The sequence below is a fragment of the Pantherophis guttatus genome, chromosome 4, assembly GCF_059756535.1.
Source record: "Pantherophis guttatus breed Tessera chromosome 4, ASM5975653v1, whole genome shotgun sequence".
NCBI lineage: Eukaryota > Metazoa > Chordata > Lepidosauria > Squamata > Colubridae > Pantherophis > Pantherophis guttatus.
Genome location: NC_142066.1, coordinates 66494584 through 66515301, shown reverse-complemented (window position 1 = coordinate 66515301; position 20718 = coordinate 66494584). Strand labels below are relative to the sequence as shown.

Below are 20718 nucleotides of genomic sequence, written 5' to 3'. Positions count from 1 at the left end.
AATTTCTCCAGGTTTACTGGATTATGCAGATGAGGACTGTTGTTCAGAGATATAGAAATATTCATTTGTTTATATTTATACAGCTTCCCAACTTGTTAAAACAACTTAGGGTGGTGAACACAGTATGATGAATAATAGAATAACTGAATAACAGAATTGAAAGGAACCTTGGAGATCTGCAACCTTAAACATTCAAAGAGCCATTTGAACCAGTTTCCCACAGAACAGAAAACACCGGGAGCCACAAAACCACCCAGTCACAGAACACACATCTCCAGCCATGCCTACCCAGGCTTTGTGGCTCTCTGTATTCTATTTTCTCTGGGAAACAAGTATTTCTCTCTGTATGTCTCTCTCTCTCTCTCTCTTTCTCTTTCTCTCTCTCTCTTTCTTATCTCTCTCCCTCTCATCTCTCTCTCTCCGTGTCTCTCTTTCTCCATAGGATTTAAATCAAAAGTCATTTCAGGTTCCCAAATAAATGAATCTCTTTCATTCCCCTGCTGTGGCTTCCTATTGACTGAACCCCTGCACTCGCCTGAGAAGCTAAGGGCGATGGTGGCAGATGGAGACTCGCTCCATATTCCAGAGCGGGAAGCGCTCCGATGCTCCACATCATAATGGGCTCCAGGAGAAGGAAGGGATACCACCTCCCCCATTGTGAAGCATGCTTAATTTAAGTGTGTGCTCAAGGCGTTGCAAGAGGAGCAAGCAGGCCATGGAGGTGGCGAGAGCAGCAGCATCAGCCACGGCCAGGCCAGTATCTTGGGGCAAAAAGCAAGTTGCACGTCTACCCAAGCAACAGAGATGCGTGCAGCACCAACAAGGGCTGGAAGAAGAGGCAGTTACAGGGCGCTTCATTCCTGCTCTGGAATATGGAGTGAGTCTCCATCCGCCGCTGTCACCCTTACCTTCTCAGGCGAGGAGTGACTAGGAGGGAAGGGGAAGGGGCAGGGCCAGCCTGTCGGTGGGTTCAGCCAACAGGGAGCCACAGAAGGGAAATGAAAGATCCGCATGCAACTCTGGAGCAGTGGGTTGCTGACACCCGTCCTAGTCCAACTCCCTGCTCAAGCAGGAAATCCTATAACATTTCAGACAAGTAATTGTTCAGTCTCTTTTTAAAAACCTCCAGTGATGGATTATCCACAACTCCTGGAAGCAAGTCATCCTACTGATTGTTCTAACTGTCAGGAAATTTCTCCTTAGTTCTAGATTGGTTCTCTCCTTCATTAATTTCCATTCATTGCTTTTTGATCTGCCACCAGTGTTTTAGAAAATAGGTTGACTCTCTATTCTTTGTTGAAGCCCCTTGGATATTGAAAGACTGTTATCATGTCACTCCTAGTCCTCCTCCCCCCCCCCATTTTTTTTTTTTAATTTGATTTATATGCCGCCTTTCTCCGGAGACTCAGGGCGGCTTACAATGCGTTAAGCAATAGCCTTCATTCTTTTGTATATTTATACAAAGTCAGCTTATTGCCCCCACAAACTGGGTCCTCATTTCACCTACCTTAGAAAGGATGGAAGGCTGAGTCAACCTTGAGCCTTGGAAAGATTCGAACCAGCAGTAAATTGCAGGCAGCTGTGTTAATAACAGGGTGCGTAACCACTGTACTATCAAGGCCCCCATTAAACTAGATATATCTAATTCCTGCAATCATTCATCATATGTTTTAGCCTCCAGTTCCCTAATCATCTTTATTGCTTTTCCTTGCAGTCAAAATATGTTTTACATTATGGCAACCAAGACTGGAGGCAGTATTCCAAGTATGCTCTTACCAAGGCATTATAAAACAATACTAACATTCAAGTGATCTTGATTCTATCCCTCTGTTAATGCAGTCTAGGACTGTATTGGCTTTTTTGACAACTGCAGCACACTGATGGTTCATATTTAAATGATTGTCCACTAGGACTCCAAGATCCCTCTCACAGTTACTACTATTGAGCCAAGAACCACCTATTCTATAACCATGCATTTGGTTTTTCTTGTCTAAATGTAAAATCTTATTTTTCTTACCACTGGAGTTCTTTTGTTAGATAAGACCCAGTGCTCAAGTCTGTTGTGATCCGTCTGCATCTTGAGCCTGTCTTCTGAATGTTGGCTATTCCTTCCAATTTGGTGTCATCTGCAAATTTATGGATTCCCTTTCTATACATTCATCTATCTTATTTATGAATATATTGAAATCAGTGGTGAAATTCAAATTATTTTACTACCAGTTCTGTGGGCATGGCGTGGCGTGGCATGGTGTGGTGTGGTGTGGCTTGGTGGGCATGGCAGAGGAAGGATACTGCAAAATCTCCATTCCTACCCCACTCCAGGGGAAGGATACTGCAAAATCTCCATTCCCTCCCCGCTCTGAGGCCAGCCAGAGGTGGTATTTGCCGGTTCTCCGAACTACTCAAAATTTCCGCTACTGGTTCTTCAGAACCTGTTGAATTTCAACCCTGATTGAAGTGTACTGGGCCTAAAACAGAGCCAGAGCCACTGCATACTTCCCTCAATATTCAGTTCCATTAATGAGCACACGCTGAGTTTCACTGGTCAGTCAGGATATGAATCCATCTGGTGGTGATGCTGTTTAACCCATATTTTTATATCTTATCAAGTAATAGGCTTTGGTCTACTTTATCAATACTTTACTGAAGTCCAAGTAAATTATGTCCATAGCATTCCATTGCTCCACTAATTCTGTCACATTTTCAAAGACTGTAATAAGATTTGTCTGGCATGATCTGTTTTTGACAATCCCACATTGGCTTCTTGTTGTATAAAGTATAAAAATAAAAACTACCATATGTATAGCACTTGTAACAAACTTATAACATACAATCCAAAATGACAGTAGCCAAGAATAAAAAGACCACAAAATAATGTCTAATCACTCATCCCTGCCAAGCCAAACTACTACGTCTTCAGCGCTTTCCAGAAAGCCAGCCGAGTCAGGATCAATCTGATCTTGCTACTGCTACCATAAAAGCACACTATCTGGCTCATACAAGATGGCATTCTTCAATTTAAAACTGAAGATTTATTTATTTATTATTTAAATTTTTATACCGCCTTTCTCCCGAGGGACTCAGGGTGGTGCACAGCCACAATAAAACACTTATATCTATAAAATTTAAAATCAGTTTAAAACATATTAAATAATTTGGCCCTTATATTAAAAAAAACTAAAACACTCATTAAAATTCGTTATTTAAGCCAGCCCAGCCTGTTGAAACAGTAAAGTCTTAAGGGCATGGCGAAAGGTATGTAGGTCAGGGATCACACGTATCTCCGGGGGCAATTCATTCCAGAGGGCAGGTGCCCCCACAGAGAAGGCTCTCCCCCTGGGGGTTGCCAGTCAACATTGTTTGACCGACGGCACCATGAGGAGTCTCTCTCTGTGGGAGGCTATCGGTGGCAGAAGGCAATCACGTAAGTACCCAGGTCCTAAGCCATGGAGCGCTTTAAAGATGGTAACCAGCACCTTGAATCACACCCAGAAGACCACCGGGAGCCAGTGCAGCTCGTGCAAGAGAAGTGTTACATGGGTGCGCCGTGTTGCTCCCATAATCACCCACACAGCCATATTCTGGACCAGTTGGAGCCTCTGAGTGCTCTTCAAGGGGAGCCCCATGAAGAGAGCATTACAGTAGTCCAGATGGGAAGTGATGAGGGCATGAGTGACCGTGCGCAAGGCACGGTCCTGCCAGGATCCCCTCCTGCCACATCTAATAGGATGGTAGAGACACAGGTTTAAGATGACAAATCATAAGAGCATGTACAGAGAATGAACAAAATACCAGTGGTTGTCTTTCCATGTATAATTTACAATTTTAACAGTATTAGCACTTTTTAAAATATTATTTTCATTCTAAAATAATAGCAACAGCAGGCACATAATGGAATATTGTTGCAGCTTCAATGCATTGTGTTTTGGAAAAAAGAACAAGTGTTATTATCTTTTCCATCTGCTTTCTTTCTGGTTATCACCACTATCTCACAATTAAAAAAAAACTTTAAAAGCTAAAATTAAAATCTGTTTTCTTATCTCGTAAGTATATAAGACATTATTATGTCATATAAGACATACATATGACTATATGTATAAACAGATATCAGGGCAATAATAAGCAATTTTAAAGATTTTATATGAGGTATTTCTCCATCTACAATGCCTATCAACAAGTGAAAAATCAAATCAACAGAACTAGATACCTATCTAAAAATAATTTGCTACAGGACAGACTCCAGTAAAAAAAAAAAACACACCTAAATAACACTCATAGTTGATATAGACATTTGCCAGTTCAAACTTCACAAGTATATTGTGGCAGATCCCAAAGTATTCTAATGTCTACATCATAATTTATAAGTAATGTCAATATTGCTTTTAAACAAAGGAACTCCCTTCAAAACCACAAAAATCCTAAGTCAGAGTTGCTATTTCAGTCATGTCTGATACGCTCTGTAATCAGATCTCTAAGTCTGTTTCCTTTTCAGGGACAGTCACTTCTCACTACTGACATTTAGGTTCTTTCAGCTTTCTCAGTATTAACTCTAATTGATTTATTTACTTCTTTAATTCAATGCTCTTCTCAAACAGACTTCTTTGTCTGAATTCCATCAGCTCATAATAGAATATTGTGATGAAAAGAGAATGGCAAAAGTTAACCATTAACACTTTTTTCCAATCAGAGCATCCACAGTGGATTTTTTTTTTAGTACTCCTGCTGGCCAAAGGACACTGCAGATTCAACTGTATTCAAACTGAAAGCCAACAGTTTTAATATATAGCTGACCTACAGGATATTGGAACCCTGTACCATTGTTAGTTGTTTCAATTGCCTTTGTCCATTGTCTAGAAAACTCCCCACTCCAACCTTGATGTGTCTACATAGGCTTTCTGTTGCCAATTACAATAATTTAAAGCCCACCCTGGAAAGATCAGGGGGATAGATAAGTCCTCAAACCCAGAACAGATACTCAGTAGCAACTATATACAAACACCAGATACAAACATTGATTCCTGAAGACAGGAATCAATTCTGGCCCACAGTTTCTTGCCTTATGCTTGTCTGGTGCTTTGGAAAATAGGTTGATCCCCCTCTTCTTTGTGTAAAGTAAATATTTGCACTTTCTCTTTCCACTGACCTCACCATTTGTAATTTGCAAATTATTTATATATAAAGTTGCAATTCTGTATATTTTTTCCAACACTAAAATGTATGTTGTAATCATTAATCTTTATCATGACACTATTTGGCTAGATCATAACATAAAACCACCAGATGGCACCGGTTCCTTTCAAACAAAAAGACTATACCCCTACCCATACTATCTATAATTAAAAACCAAGCACTTTTAAGTTAACTTTTCATAATTAGCTAAGGTTATGTTGAAACTAATTTTCAGTAAATACTATACATTAATTTGGAGGTAACATACTGAAAATTACTTAATCAACCTTGCATTTACAAAAAGTTAAGAGAAACTAAATGACTGAAACTTTGTACAATATAGTAAAATTTACTAACCAAAGCTAAGCAGTGCAAGATAATTAAAATTACATACTGTAAGTAAAAAAATAAACCTGAGAATTTTTGACAAATTTATAAAAGTGATCATTAGAATGTTTTACCTATATTTTATCTGTATTATTAATGCATGGCTATTTCACATGTACCCAATGTAACCATTAGCAGAAATTCAAGTACCGTAAACTGATTGTCACTCATCTAAATTTCCTACAAATTAAACAAAAAGGATTTCTAGGTTCTTCAGTTCAAACGTAGACTGGTGAACCATACCATACCGTACAAAAATCCATGATAAAAGATTCTATCCTTAGATGTGCCATTAAAACACATGATGTGTCATCTAAATCTGTTCAGAGCAAAGTCTTACATGTGGAGAGTATTTGGGTAGAGAACATCAAAAAGAATTGATGTCCTGGAGTAGCTCGTTTTGATTCACAAGAAGCAATTGTTAAATTTTCAGCAATGTTGCAAACCAGCTGTTAAAAACAGACACTATTAAAACAGACACTACATACAGCCATTGAAATATACATCTCAACCATCTTCCTTCAAGGCTTGTCAATTTCAAGCTAGTGAAATGGGGAAGGAAGAAGTAAGAGAAGGTGTATGCAGAGAAGAGCATACAACATCACATGGGCCAGTTATGTTGACAGTGTAGCTCAAAAAAAGAACAGTTTTCTTGATGACAGGCATTGTTGATTGATTATTACTCTTCTCCCTCCCCCCCCTCTGTGATCTTACATATGCCAGGCTCACTTCAGGTTAGTCTGCTTCTCTTTTCTGCAGTTAAGAATCACTGTTTGCAGGTAGAAAATAATTTTAAAATAATTCTTGAAAGCTGTGTTTTTATCAATGAATCTTAGTTCAGTGGCCTTTGTTTGATGGCCAGTTTTTGAGAATTCTGTTTAGCGATTCTGAGGCTGTTTAACTAGAATTAATGTTGAAATCAGCATATGAATTATTCACAAAGTATTATACTATATATTGAGGTTTGCATGCCAAAGGATTGTAAATATAAGTGTGGCTAAGTCAAATGCAATTAAATCAATATTTAAATATTTGTATATTATAAATATACAAATACATAATTATATATTTGATATATAATTAAATCATGTTGTATGTGGAATTTTACAATAAAAAAGTACTGTAATTTTTTATTATTTGTAAAACTTATAATAAACGTACATATATATGTGGGTATATAGACATTGTTTTAATCTATTCTTTTATTGTTTTTAAAATACTGGTGAAAATAAATGAAGAAAAAGAACCAAGTACAAAAATAAAATACACACTTTAAAAAAAACTGAAGTAAAATAAATTAAAATACTGATGTATTTTAATTTATTTATTAAATTCATATGCCCATCTCCCTGATATTGTTTTATATCTTGTATTCCATTTTCCTTTCTATGTAGGCACAAGCAGCCAATACTTACTGATTGTCAATGTCTTTAACAAAAAAAAAAGAAAGAAATTAACAACATAAAAAAAACTAAACATACAGCATATGATCCTTATGATGTTTTCATATAAGGTTCATATTCTATCTATTAGTTAGATGACTTAGTGCACATAAACAATTGAGTGCCCGTAAGTGTTAGGAAAGAATGCTCCTAAGATATGCAAAATACATATCTATACATTGGTAGAGCCTTTCTGCTTCAGTGATATGCTTAAGACCGATTTCTAAATCTTTATTTTATTTATTTATTTATCACATTTTAAACTGCCCATCTCCCTCACAGAGGAACTCTGGGAAATATACAGTAAAAGTATATATTTCCTTACATAAAGGAAATGAGATCTCTTGATACAAAGAATTCCTTTGATATTTGGTTTTCTTATTTCAGGTTCTGAAAAATACAAAAAAATTTGGGGAGGGGACTTCATAAAATGAATGAGATCAATCTGTGCTTTACAAAAAGCATAATTGTTAAGGGAGATCTTTAAAAATGTGAGATACAAAAATGAAGGTATGCTCACTGTACACTCTCTTGTTTATTTGGTTTTGAAAATACTGAATTAGAGTTATACTTTGGGAGTAAAGATAAAAAAAGAAATTTAGAAGTTAAGGGCTTTTGCATGACTTGGTGTTGATTCTGGAAGATCCTTTAAAGGAATTAGAATATTAATGGAAAAATTAAAAGAATTTGTTCCATTTGCAGTTATTGATTAATAAACAAGATACAGATGTTCAGCAAAAATGAAAATAGATAAAACAGAACTGATGATTGAAACAGATTTTAAGAATGTGAAGAAGGCATAGTACCTGGGTATCACTGAGAGATATGTATGATATGTTATTTCATAATAATTATGTTAAGATAAGCAATGAAATTAAAAAAAGATATTTTAAGATGGGAAAAATTACAATTGCCATTGTCAGGAGAATTGCTGTGATAAAATTTAAAGTTTTAAGAATCAAATTTTTGTTTACCTGTTTTGACAACTCATGCATCATTTAAACAATAGTAGAAGCATTTATCGAAGTTTGTGTAAAGGGGAAAAAATCACAAATTAAATATAAGGTGCTACAAGATCAGTGGTGGAATTCAATTTTTTAAACAACCAGTTCTGTGGGCGTGGCTTAGTTGGGGGGTGTGGCTTAGTGGTCATGTGACTGGGTGGGCATGGCTAGCTGGTCATGTGACCGGTGAGCGTGGCTATCTGCATAGGGACTACAGAGGGCTGAAAAAAGTCATTTCTGACCGGTCCCCACACTTACATTTTTGCCCGTTTCAGCATTCTTAACATCCGGGTCACTCATTTCACAACTGCTTCTCTTCATCATGGTGACAAGATAGGGCAAAAACGTAAAATGTGAAGACAGTCGTAAGTTCGAGGACTGGTCAAAAGTGCGAGGACCAGTCAAAAATAACTTTTTCAGCCCTCTGAGTAGTCCATATGCAAAAAAGGACTACCCAGAGGGCTGAAAAAAGTGATTTCTGACTGGTCCTCGCACTTTTGACCGGTCTTCGCACTTATGACTGATCATCATTTATGCCCATTGTAGCATTCTTAACAACCGTGTCACTCATTTCACAACTGCTTCTCTTCACCATGGTGACAAGATAGGGCAAAAACGTAAAATGTGAGGACAGTCGTAAGTTCAAGGACTGGTCAAAAGTGCGAGGACCAGTCAGAAATAACTTTTTCAGCCCTATGAATAGTCCATATGCATAAAAAGATACAGCAATAGAGAGGGATGAAGGAAGGGAAGGGAAATTAAAGTAGGAGGGTAAGAGAGGGAGGAAGAGAGGAGAAGGAGAAAGGAAGAGGAAGTAGGGAGGAGAAGAAGAGGGGGAGGAAGAGAAAGTAAGAAGGAAAGAAAAGAGAGAGGTGGTAGGTTTGAGGAGAAAGACTGCTGTACAATAAAAAAGATGAAAGGGAAGAAAGCCAACCCAAAACAAATATAAAGATATTAAGATAAAGAATGAATTGTTAAACTTTAAAGAATAAAAGAGAACAAATATGAATAAATAACAATAATTAGAAATACACATACAAACATACAATGTATATTGAACAGAGTATTTGGCCGGTTCACAAATTTAAACAGTGTTTAGTCATTTCAATTAAATTTACAATTTCTATATTTCCTTTTTGCCATATTTATTCCTCATCTATTTTTGTAAAAAACCAATATTACCCTTCATCCTCATCTCTAATCTTAATCAAATTCAAATTTTCCCTTCTATTCTATATTATACCCCTTCCCATTGTCATCTATTTTTATATCCATCCTCACATTGGTTAATTATGTAATATTACAGTTGTTTAATATAAATTCAACATTTTAATATAAATCAATTAGTTATATTACTTCCATTTTTGTATATTAATCAATATGAACATGAATATTCAAATTATTGGAATAATTGGAACATTCCAATTATTTCCATGCAATCCAATTTCTTACAAATCAATTAATTATATTATTATTAATAATAATAAACCAAATAATTTCCCCCATATATTCCTCCAAACCACAACTTAATCATTTCTGCTTTCAACACAATATACAATTAATAGTATCTCAATTATTACAATTCCCTAGTTAAATAGAGCTTTTTTTCTTTTGTGTTTTAAAATCTTGAACTCTCCTCTTTTTCCCTAAATTTCCCATTGTTTGCACCTACCTTTTTTGGTGAGGAAAAAGAAAAGAAATCTGCCTGCCTAATTTTCCAACGTTGCAGCAACAGCAAAGCCAACAGCCTGCTTTACTTTCAGTTTCGTTTTCCAGCATAGCTAGGGGGAAAAAAATCAGCACTCTGCAAGCAAGCAGCAGAGCTCTGAGCAAAACAGCTGAGAGCAAATCAACTGAGAGTCGGGAGCCAATCTAATCAAGGGCTAATTAGCCTATGCTGAAGCTCCAAGGGCCAATAAAATTACAAAAAAAGACCGAACTGTTTGTTAAATTACTGGCTCGCCCGTCCCTCGCCCACCACTATTTATTGGCAATAAATAGTGGTGCGGAGGGGCGGGGCAAGGGGCGAGCCAGCAATTTAACAAAGGGTTCAGCCGTACCCCCTAGAACAGGCAGAATCCCACCACTGTACAAGATGCATTTAAAAAAACAAAGAGGAGGATTGGGTTTATCTGACTTGAAATTCTATTTTGCAGCTTTCTGTTTCTTTTGGATGAAAATGGGATCCTGAGAAGCAAATGCATTTGGAATTAGAATATGTCCTAAGGTTTGGGTGGCATGAGTATTTGTGGTACGGCAAATAACAAGATTAATCTGGATTTTAAAAATCATTATGTTAGATCTGTCCTGTTGAGAATATGGAATAGAAACCAACCCAGACTGTGCCTGAAAACACTTTTGTGTTTTTGCACAAGAAGCGGTTTACAGATGAGACATAATAGGCAAACACAAATAAGCAAATGGTTAAATACTAGAATTTTGTCAAGGGGAATGTAAAATAAAATCAAGAGAAGAACTAGTGGCAGAGGAATATAATTGCCAATGGTTTTCTTATTTACAATTATTAGAAATATTTAAAGTAAATAAAATAATTTATGGTTTTAAACATTTTAAGTCTGGGTATGAAATTGTGCACAAATGATGAACATGTAATTGCCAAAATGTATAAACTTTTATTGAAATTTGAAACAGAAGAGGAATAAATGAAATAATATATGATGATGTGAGTTAAAATATTGTTAATAATATACAGATGGAAGAATGGGAATTATCTGCTTGAAAGGACTGAAATTTATATTAGCTTAAGGATAATTTTTATAAGCTGATGTACTCTTGGTATATGTTACCAGAAAAATTATCTAGAATATAGAAAGGCACTTCAAATTTGTATTGGAAATGTGAACAAGATGGGAAATTTTATAATGGTTTGGTTTCTATTTTCCTAGAAAATTTTGGGTCCAAATTCATGCATTGATTCTGATGAATTTAAAAGATTAATATACTATTGAATACAGAGGATTTTTTAATGTGTTTGATGGACAAACAGTTCGAAAAAACAATAAAAGAGAATATACATAGTTCAGAGTTGAATTAGGGTGCTTGATGCTCTCTAATCTTGATTGCTTTCAAACAATTCATTATCTGACTAGGTAACATCATCAATAAGGGAGACCCTTATTGGCCCTCCTAGAATTGGTATGGGTATGGGTTTCTCTTTGGTAGTTTTTTCATTAGGATATTGTTTTCCAAAACCACTACAGAATTCTTGGAGGTTTGGCACTTGGACAAATCAGCCATTATAGACACATACAGATAAACCATATTTACACACCATTCAAAAGAGACAACCAAAAAAGCTAAGAAAACAGGAAGACCACAACACATTCTCTCCTGCAACCCACAATCAGTTAAGCAAGGATTAATACCAGAAAAAACAATAAAAGAGAAAACAATACCCTAATCAAGGAACTACCAAGGAGAAAATCTCACCCCCACCAACACTGACAGGACAAGTCACTGCGTTTAACCAGGGAATTCTATACTCAGTATTATTGATGAAGTTACTTAGTTGGGTAATGAAACATCCGTAAGCAAACCAAGACAACACAGCAGGGGGGAAATGTCATGGAATTTTGTTTTTGTATATGTTAACTGCAGCAGGTTTATTGTATGCAGAAAGATGGCACTGTCTGCAATTGAGGAATAATTGGTGAAAATGAGGCAACATTTGGCCGAGGATTTTGTTCAGTATCTGCACGATAAAATCACTCAGATTCGGGAAGGCCCGGTCTCTGACTGGGTAGGTACAGACGGGATGATGGGTGCCGGTCTTGGGACTGCCATTTGGGAGGAGTTCGACCCTGTTGCTCCCGAGGACGTGGACAGGATACTGGGGCGGCTGAACGCTGAACGCGACCACATGTTTATTGGACCCGTGTCCCTCCTGGCTGGTGCTGGCCTCCCAGGAGGTTACACGAGGCTGGTTCCAGGGCATTATCAACGCTTCCTTGAGTGAGGGTGTCTTGCCATCCACCTTGAAAGAGGCGGTGGTGAGGCCCCTCCTCAAGAAGCCTGCTCTGGATCCGGTATTTTGGCTAACTATCGTCCAGTCTCCAACCTTCCCTTCTTGGCGAAGAGTGTGGTGGCGCGACAGTTTCCTGGGTACCTGGATGAAGCTGTCTATCTGGATCCGCTCCAGTCCGGCTTCAGGCCTGGGCACAGCACAGAAACAGCATTGGTCGCATTGGTGGATGATCTCTGGAGGTCTCAGGATAAGGGTTGCTCCTCTATCCTGGTCCTGTTAGATCTCTCAGCGGCTTTTGATACCATCGACCATGGTATCCTGCTGCGCCGGTTGGAGGGGTTGGGAGTGGGGGGCACCATTTTGCGGTGGTTCTCTTCCTATCTCTCCGACCGGTCGCAGTCGGTATTGGCAGGAGGGCAGAGGTCGACCCCGAGGCGCCTTGCTTGCGGGATGCCACAGGAGTCGGTCCTCTCACCCCTTCTGTTCAACATTTATGTGAAGCCGCTGGGCGAGATCATCCATGGCTTTGGGGTGGAGTTCCATCAGTACGCTGATGATACGCAGCTGTACATCTCCACCCCAGGCCATCCCAACGATGCCCTTGAAGTGATGTCCCGGTGCCTGGAGGCCATGCGGACCTGGATGGGGAGTAACAGGCTTCGACTCAACCCTTCCAAGACCGAGTGGCTGTGGCTTCCGGCATCCCGATATAGCCAGCTGGTGCCATCGCTGGCTATTGGGGGCGAGTTATTGGCCCCTATGGATAGGGCTCGCAACTTGGGTGTCCTCCTGGATGCACGGCTGTCTTTAGAAGAGCATATGACGGCCGTGGCCAGGGGGGCTTTTTATCAGGTCCGCCTGATTCGCCAGTTGCGTCCCTTTCTGGATCGGGATTCCCTATGCACAGTCACTGAGGGGCTCGTCACTTCCCGCCTGGACTATTGCAATGCTCTCTACATGGAGCTCCCCTTGAGGAGCACCCGGAGACTCCAACTGGTGCAGAATGCGGCTGCACGGGGGATTATGGGAGCGAGGTGCCTCTCCCATGTGACACCTCTCCTGCGTGAGCTGCATTGGCTTCCAGTGGTCTTCCAGGTGCGATTTAAGGTGTTGGTCACCACCTTTAAAGTGCTCCATGGCATGGGACCTGGGTATTTGCGGGACCGCCTGTGCCACCGATAGCCTCCCACCGACCAGTGCACTCCCACAGAGAGGGACTCCTCAGGTGCAGTCAGCCGGGCAATGTCGGCTGGCGACCCCCAGGGGGAGGGCCTTCTCTGAGGCAGCTCCTGCCCTCTGGAACAATTTGCCCCCGGAGATACAAAGGATATCAGATCTCCGGGTTTTTCGCCGTGCTCTAAAAACTTTTCTTTTCCATCAAGCAGGGCTGGCGTGAAACCCCCTCCCCTTTTTAGTTTTTAGCTTTTTAAATTGTTTAAATTTAGTTAAATTTAGGGGTTTTAGTTTCAATGTTTTAAATTTTTGGGCCACAGTTATTTAATTCTTTTAATAAGTTTAAATTTTGTATTGATATGTGTTTTAGTCTGGCTGTGCACCGCCCTGAGTCCACTTGGAGAAGGGCGGGATATAAATTGAATAAAATAAATAAAATAAATAAACACGCTGAGATAGTTAAATTGATTTCTTTGAATCAAAGATATGATATCTACATTTTTATAAGCTTTTTGCATGAAATAGAAAAAAGAATGAACTTTTGATTGATGGTTTTGATCATTGGATAGACTGGATTATAAAAACAAAAAAGGTATTTAGTAACCATAGAGCAAGAAATAAAATTATAATTACAACCACTGTAAAGAAAATGATAAGAGTAACAGAATTGGAAAGGACCTTGGAGGACTTACAGTCCACCTCCCTCAAGAGTCGAGGATATACTATTCTTTACAAATGGCTGTTCAATCTCTTCTTTAAAACATCCAGTAAAGGTACATTCACAACATCTGGAGGCAACTAATTAATTATACTCACTGTCAGAAAATTTCTTCTTAGTTCTGGATTTGCTCTCTCTTTGATAAGAGTCAGTTTGGTCTAGCGGTTAAGGCATTGGACTAGAAAGTGAGTTCAAATGAAGGCATTTGGGTGACTTTGAGCCATTTTCTCTCAATCCAATTTACCTCACAGAGTTGTTGTTGTGGGGGAAATAGGAGGAGGAAGGTGAGTTGGGTATGTTCACAGCCTTGAGTTATTGGTAGATAGGTAGTTAGGTGGGTAGATGGGTGGATGGGTGGGTAAGCAAATAAAGTGGGATATATATAAATAAATTAAAAATAAATAAATCTCCATCTGTTACATTTTGCTTTGTGCTCAGGTGCTTTTGAGAATAGTCTTCATCTTCTTTGTGATAGACCTTCATATTGGAAGACTGTTATCATGTCACCCATATATCTTCTCTTTGTTAGACTAGATATATCCAATTCCAGCAACCACACTTTATATGTTTTAGCCTCCAGCTCTCTAATCATCTTTGTTGCTCATCTGCACTCTTTCTGGAGTCTCAGTATCATTCTTGTATCAGGATGCAGTATTACAAGTGTGGAGTATATAGAGGTGCTAATATTTCAGGTGATCAAAAGCTACTATTGGTTTTTAATTTCTATTTAAAAACCTTTAGTTAAATTACATTTAAAAATAATAATACATTTCAAAAAACACATGAAGAGGGAGTGGAGAGGGGGAGGGAGGAAGGGAAAGGGACAGAGAGGAGGAGGGAAAGTGGGGGGGGGGAGAGAGAGATTTGTTGGTTTTCCATTCTAGAGCTGAAAGAATGACAGACAACCAACTAGCTCCCATACCTAAAGAACAGCATCTCAACCATCACTTTACTGCTCACATGAATTGATTTATAGAATAGATTCTAAAACTTTGAAATCTTGTTACATCTCTACTAGCCTATGCCAAAGGTTGAGGAGAAACTTTAACCATGTAAAAGCAATTCAGAAGTTTTCTTAATTCTTTCTTTTCCTGCTTGGTAATCTATCCGTGGCAAACTGGGACAAATGGTGTAGACCATTAACTTGGGGAAATCATGAGACCTGCCTTTCCTTTTGATGCTATTCTGCTATTAGCTTATTGCTTTACAACAAATGGCTATTCCCAGTTGGAATCCAAAAACATCAACCAAAGGAAGGAAATGATGACTGCTGTGACAATAATAATAATCAGTGATCCAGGGAGGCTTCAAATACTGAAGCTTTCTAAATGGATTGTGGAAGAGGTATAGAAATTATTAGAGAACTTAATAATTAATTTGACATATTGGGAAGAGAATTATTCTCTACTAAAGGTAATCAAAATTTCAACAAGGAGAACAAAAATACTATAATTATCACATTGTGCCATTGGAATAGTCAGCTACCACTATGTGACAATCTATTCTGTTGTATTTTATGAAATTACTTCAATTCCATTTCATTTTACCTCATTTATTTGAACCATATAGCACTGTGGGAGTTTTAAAAATCCTAACATCTCTTGGTGCATATTAATTTCCTTTTAACATATAGTTTAAGAAAGAGATAAACCCAAAGTCAGCCCTAGAAGGATACAGAGTGAAATGTTTCAAATTCAGACTTGATACTGATTTGTTCTGAACATGGCCAGAAAAGTTTCAAGCTTAAACCTGGATTGTTCAACTTCAAACCTTTTGAGTAAAGACAGAGCAACTGTTCTGAACTAGAAGAATAGGTCAGTTCAACTGCAAAATATTTTGAACCCTTCTAGTTTACCACTTTCCTCAATATTTTGCCACTGGAAAATGTTATAATGTTTAAAATTATATGGTGTGGGGGGTTTTTCCCCCTTATATGCCTAATAAATATGCCTGTATCTTATTTCCCTTACCTCCTTGGTTATTTAATGAAATGCGACTTGATTGTTTTTGGTATCCAGGTTCCACTAGATCTCGACCTGCATGTGCCGAAGTCTGATCAACAGAGTCCTAGAAATAAACATCAAAAAAGAAGAAAAATATTACTGATCATTGCCATTCAGCTACCACAGTATTCAAAAATGGAAAGTGATTTTTTACCTTATATACCATGTTTCCCTGAAAATAAGACCCTGTGTTATATTTTTTTGAACCCCGAAATAAGCACTTGGCCTTATTTTCAGGGAGGTCTTATTATTTTGGGGCACATGGAGCAAGACGGGGTTCCTCTTGTCATCTTACCTGATTTCCAGCTCTGTCTCCCTAACCCTAACCAGAGGAAATGGCGGGGACCGCCTGCATATGCATTTAAATATTTTCAGGGAGGGCTTATTTTCAGGGGGGGGCTATTTTACCGCATGAACTCAAAAACCTGATTGGGCTTATTATCAGGGGATGTCTTATTTTCAGGTAAACAGGGTAAAATTCCTCTATTTTGAGGAGGGGGAGATTTAATTTGACACAGGATCACAAGTTTAATCCTTGTTAAGGTAACTACAATTCAATTTCCTATTATTCATTTTCAGTAGAGCAAAGCTATCTTCTGAGACCTGGCAACTAAATTCCAAGCAATATGCAATAGCCTTTACTTCCCTTCAACCTAATTAATTGCACAAGTATTATATTTGACTTCACATGTAAAACCTATAAACATTCATAACTACTACATATAATTTGTATTGAAGAAATTATAAAAGAATAAAAACAATAAACATTTTGAAAAAGAAAAGTAAGGTACCGTATTTTTCGGAGTATAAGACGCACCTTAATTTGGGGGAGAGGAAATCAAGAAAACAAGAATTCTACCTCTGCCTACCAGCATTTTGGAACGGTCTGGGGGGAATCTGCCTGGCAGCTTCGTGGAACAAGGCGGGTGCCACAATTTGTGGCTGGTCACCCCTCTGGCTGCCCAACAGGCAGCTTAGAGCAAGCAATGGCCACAATGACTTCCCTCCCCTGCAATGTAGGAGCTGCCGCCTAAGCCCTCTGCACCCAGGAGCCGAACAAGCCAAACGAGAGCTCCTAAAGAAAAACGCCCCTCCTTTCCAGCCACCACTGCCCGGATTCCCCAATGCAATAATCAGAGCCGCGTTTCAGGCGGCAGGCGGCCAGTTCCTCTGCAATGTGCAGCAGGTAACTGGGAACTGTTTTGGATTCGGGGAGGGATTGCAGTGCTTCCACCTGAAAGTGCTTTTCTTCCCGTTGGGAATGTGCAAAGGGAAGAAAAGCACTTTCAGGCAGAAGCACTGCAATCCCATCCCCGAATCCAAAACAGTTCCCAGTTCCCCGCTGCACACTGCAGGGGAACTGGCCACCCGCCTGAAACGCGGCTCTGATTATTGCGTTGGGGAATCTGGGCAGTGGTGGCTGGAAAGGAGGGGCATCTTTCTTTAGGAGCTCCCTTTCGGCTCGCTCAGCTCCTGGGCGCAGAGAAGGCGGCAGCTCATCACATTGCAGGAGAACTGGCCGTCTGCCACCTAAAACGCGACTCTGATTATTGTGTTGGGGAATCCGGGCAGCAGTGGCTGGAAAGGAGGGATGTTTTTCTTTAGGAGCTCTCGTTCGGCTCGCTCGGTTCCTGGGCGCTGAGGGCTTAGGCGGCAGCTCCTACATTGCAGGAGAGTGAAGTCATTGTGGCCATTGCCTGCCCTAAGCTGCCTGCTGGTCAGCCAGAGGGGTGACCAACCGCAAATCATGGCACCCACCTTGTTCCCCAAAGCTGCCGGGCAGATTCCCCCCCCCAGACCGTTCCATAGAGGGTTGTTCCCTGACCCAGATCCCTACCGCCTGGAACTGCCCAAAAATGGCCAAAGGGTGGGGGCCGGCAGGTGGGCGGGGCTACATTCAGCATATAAGACGCACCCAGATTTTCACCCCCTTTTTGGGGGTAAAAAAGTATGTCTTGTACACCGAAAAATACGTAAATATTTTATCTTAATACGCTCTCAAATTAACTCATAATCTAATTGTTAAAAAGTGTAACTAATATAAATTTTCCCTCTACAATATAAGTTTTCAAGATGCTTACATTTTCTAAAACATTTTCTGTTGGCCTAAATCACTAGATAATTGTATTATCTGATGCATTTAATCTTCTCTGTCATAAATATACATGGCATATATACATATTTGAATTTATCTTCTCTCACAGTTCAAAGAAACTTAATATAAACAATTCCAGAAAATCTTGAATGAAAATGACTCAGAATAAATCTTATTCAAAACCAACCTGGCTGATGGAACTACACTTGTACTCCATTATATTATTTATTACCATAAATAGTACAGCACAAATAGTACAGTATCTAAAATTACAGCAATATTCATTTTTTGACTCATGCAGTATACAGGTCCTCAATGGAAGGCAGGTTGGCAGCAATTGATTTTTTCCGCAGTTCTAATTATCCTCTGAAGTCTGTGTCTGTCTTGTTGGGTTGCAGAACCAAACCAGATAGTTATAGAGGTGCAGATGACAGACTCAATAATTCCTCTGTAGAACTGTATCAGCAGCTTACAATTTAAAAAAAAATTAAATCAATAGCTACCACATGTGATGGTACTGAATATTTCCTTTTATCCTAAATGTCTCCAGTTTAGTTTCAATGAGCAATTGAAAGTTTTTATATTGTGAAAAAAGCAGAATAATTCTAGTCACACTATTCTTCCATGCACAACTCTATTCATATCTAAGAGAAGTTTGAATATTTTGTTGAAGGTGAATAACTGACATTATTAAGACCTGTTCACCTCGTTTGAAGAGATTGTTCTGGAGCTCCTTCCAGTCCCAGTTTACTTTATTGTCATTGGAATAATAAAATCCAATATCAGAAGCAAACTTTCCTCACTACTGACACCAGATCATTTATAAGCAAATTCAAAAGCAATTCTCCATAAAAATGAGCCCTGTGATACCGTTTTCTATATATGTGCCCAATGGAATTGTCCATTTCATTGTATAAATATTTTAAAATATTATTTAAAAGCGATACGTTCTAATGATAAATATGAAGTTAATCCCTGGTTGCTTTCAATGGATAGAAAACACAATACCACTATATTACATATAGTGTATAAATAAGTGCTGATACTAAGCCAATTTAGCAGACATTGCTTATGGAAAAGAAAGTTAAGAAGTATTAAGACCTTCCCTGAAAGTAAATGAGAGCCAGAATTGAAGAATTGTTTAGCTTTCCACAGCTATCAGCCATTATTGATAAAGCACTCTGTTTTATGTTAGTTAGCTTAATTGCTTATCAGTGGGCATTACTATCTGTAATAGGCATTGGTGAAAACACTTTTCCCAAAACTATTTAAAATCAAGATGTTTTTTAAAATTGGATTCAGAAATAACTAGAAACCAATATAGATATCACATGACCAAACTCTGACAGCCTCATTGTGCACTAGCTGGGGTTCTCAAACTATGTTTAAAGGCAATGTTGTGTACAGTGCATTATTGTAATTAGTCAGTGCAGCACACATACTGGAAAGAAGATCAGAAATGCAAATAGCATTATCCCTAACTGGTAAAGTACTAATGGCCATTACAGAACACTAATTGGAGAAGATGGCAAGGAGATGACAAGCAGCAGGGAGAAGTAGAATAAAATGTTCAAGTGACTGTGCTTGATTACTGCTGTGACTCCTGATTGCATAAGAATAGTGCACGCAGTTAGTCATCCTATTTTTCTGAGAAATTTTGGAACTACAATCTGAACTTCCAGGAACATAAGGTAAAGACTGCCAATTCTCACTGTTGTATTTTTTTTTTAAACCAGAGAAAGACAGAAGTTTAGAATAGTTTCCTGGAAAGATCTGTAGTATGAGGCACTTTTAGCACTACAAGATTAGGGATAGTTTCCAAGGGATGCATTTGAATGTTAAAGACATTAAAATATTATTATTTCTTTCAACATCAACATTTAAAATTCTTTGCTCTAACTAAGTTAAATTTTATCTAACATGAATTGTAAAACAGAATGACAAAGAAATTAAAGCTTTCTGGGGAAAGATACAATTCTTCAATATGAAAAAATAAAAATTTCATACAGTTGGGAAATGGGATAGGCCTTAAATTTAGGCAATGAAATAGAAGAATTAAGCAGAAATTGGACCAACCTTTTGACATCTACATTATATGCTGAGATTAAAAACAGAATTTAGTTACCGAAAGATATGCACAAATCAGAACTAATGAAAGAAGCCTTTGATTACCGAAGTAATAGAAACGGGATAATTAGGTCAAGTACTGGAAATTACAACTTTGCTAGCTTCCAAAATATGAGTGACGACTAGGATAGTGCAATCATTGTGGTATAATAGCATACAAGTTATACAGAGATCAGCTTTCAATGCCCATGAAGAAGCAGTTCAAAGAGGTACATTGACAGGGCCATTCTCTTTCTCAGAATAATCTATCCCATAAATTTATTACAAAAGTAGTTACAATGAAATGACACATACCAAGGTGATAACTATGGGGTTGAGTATTTCTGAAGAACCACCAAGTACAAATATAATCCTAGGTGACCTGATTCCAAATCATTTCAAAGTTTATTACTTGTACTTTATCCTTTCTTAAAGAAATGCAAAGAACCAACACATGAAAGGTATTGAGAAGCACTAGGCCAGCGGTTCTCAACCTGGGGGTCGCGACCCCTTTGGGGGTCGAACGGCCATTTCACAGGGGTCGCCAAAGCCCTCTCTCGCCCCCCCCCCATGCCTTCACTCACCCTCACTCTCTGCTCTGTTGGATCTCCGGGCGTTCGCTTACCCCGCCCACTC

The 20718-nt window shown here is 38.7% G+C and overlaps 1 protein-coding gene across 17 annotated transcripts in view; it reads right to left on the bottom strand.

The window, feature by feature from the left end:
- Positions 1-20718, bottom strand: part of GRB10 (growth factor receptor bound protein 10) — a 138614-nt gene that overhangs the window by 68493 nt on the left and 49403 nt on the right. For all 17 annotated transcript variants that reach the window (XM_087892349.1, XM_087892352.1, XM_034416411.3 and 14 more), the window contains one exon: positions 15849-15945. In XM_087892349.1, the coding sequence (XP_087748475.1) occupies positions 15849-15945 (97 nt within the window). The remainder of the gene's footprint in view (positions 1-15848; positions 15946-20718) is intronic.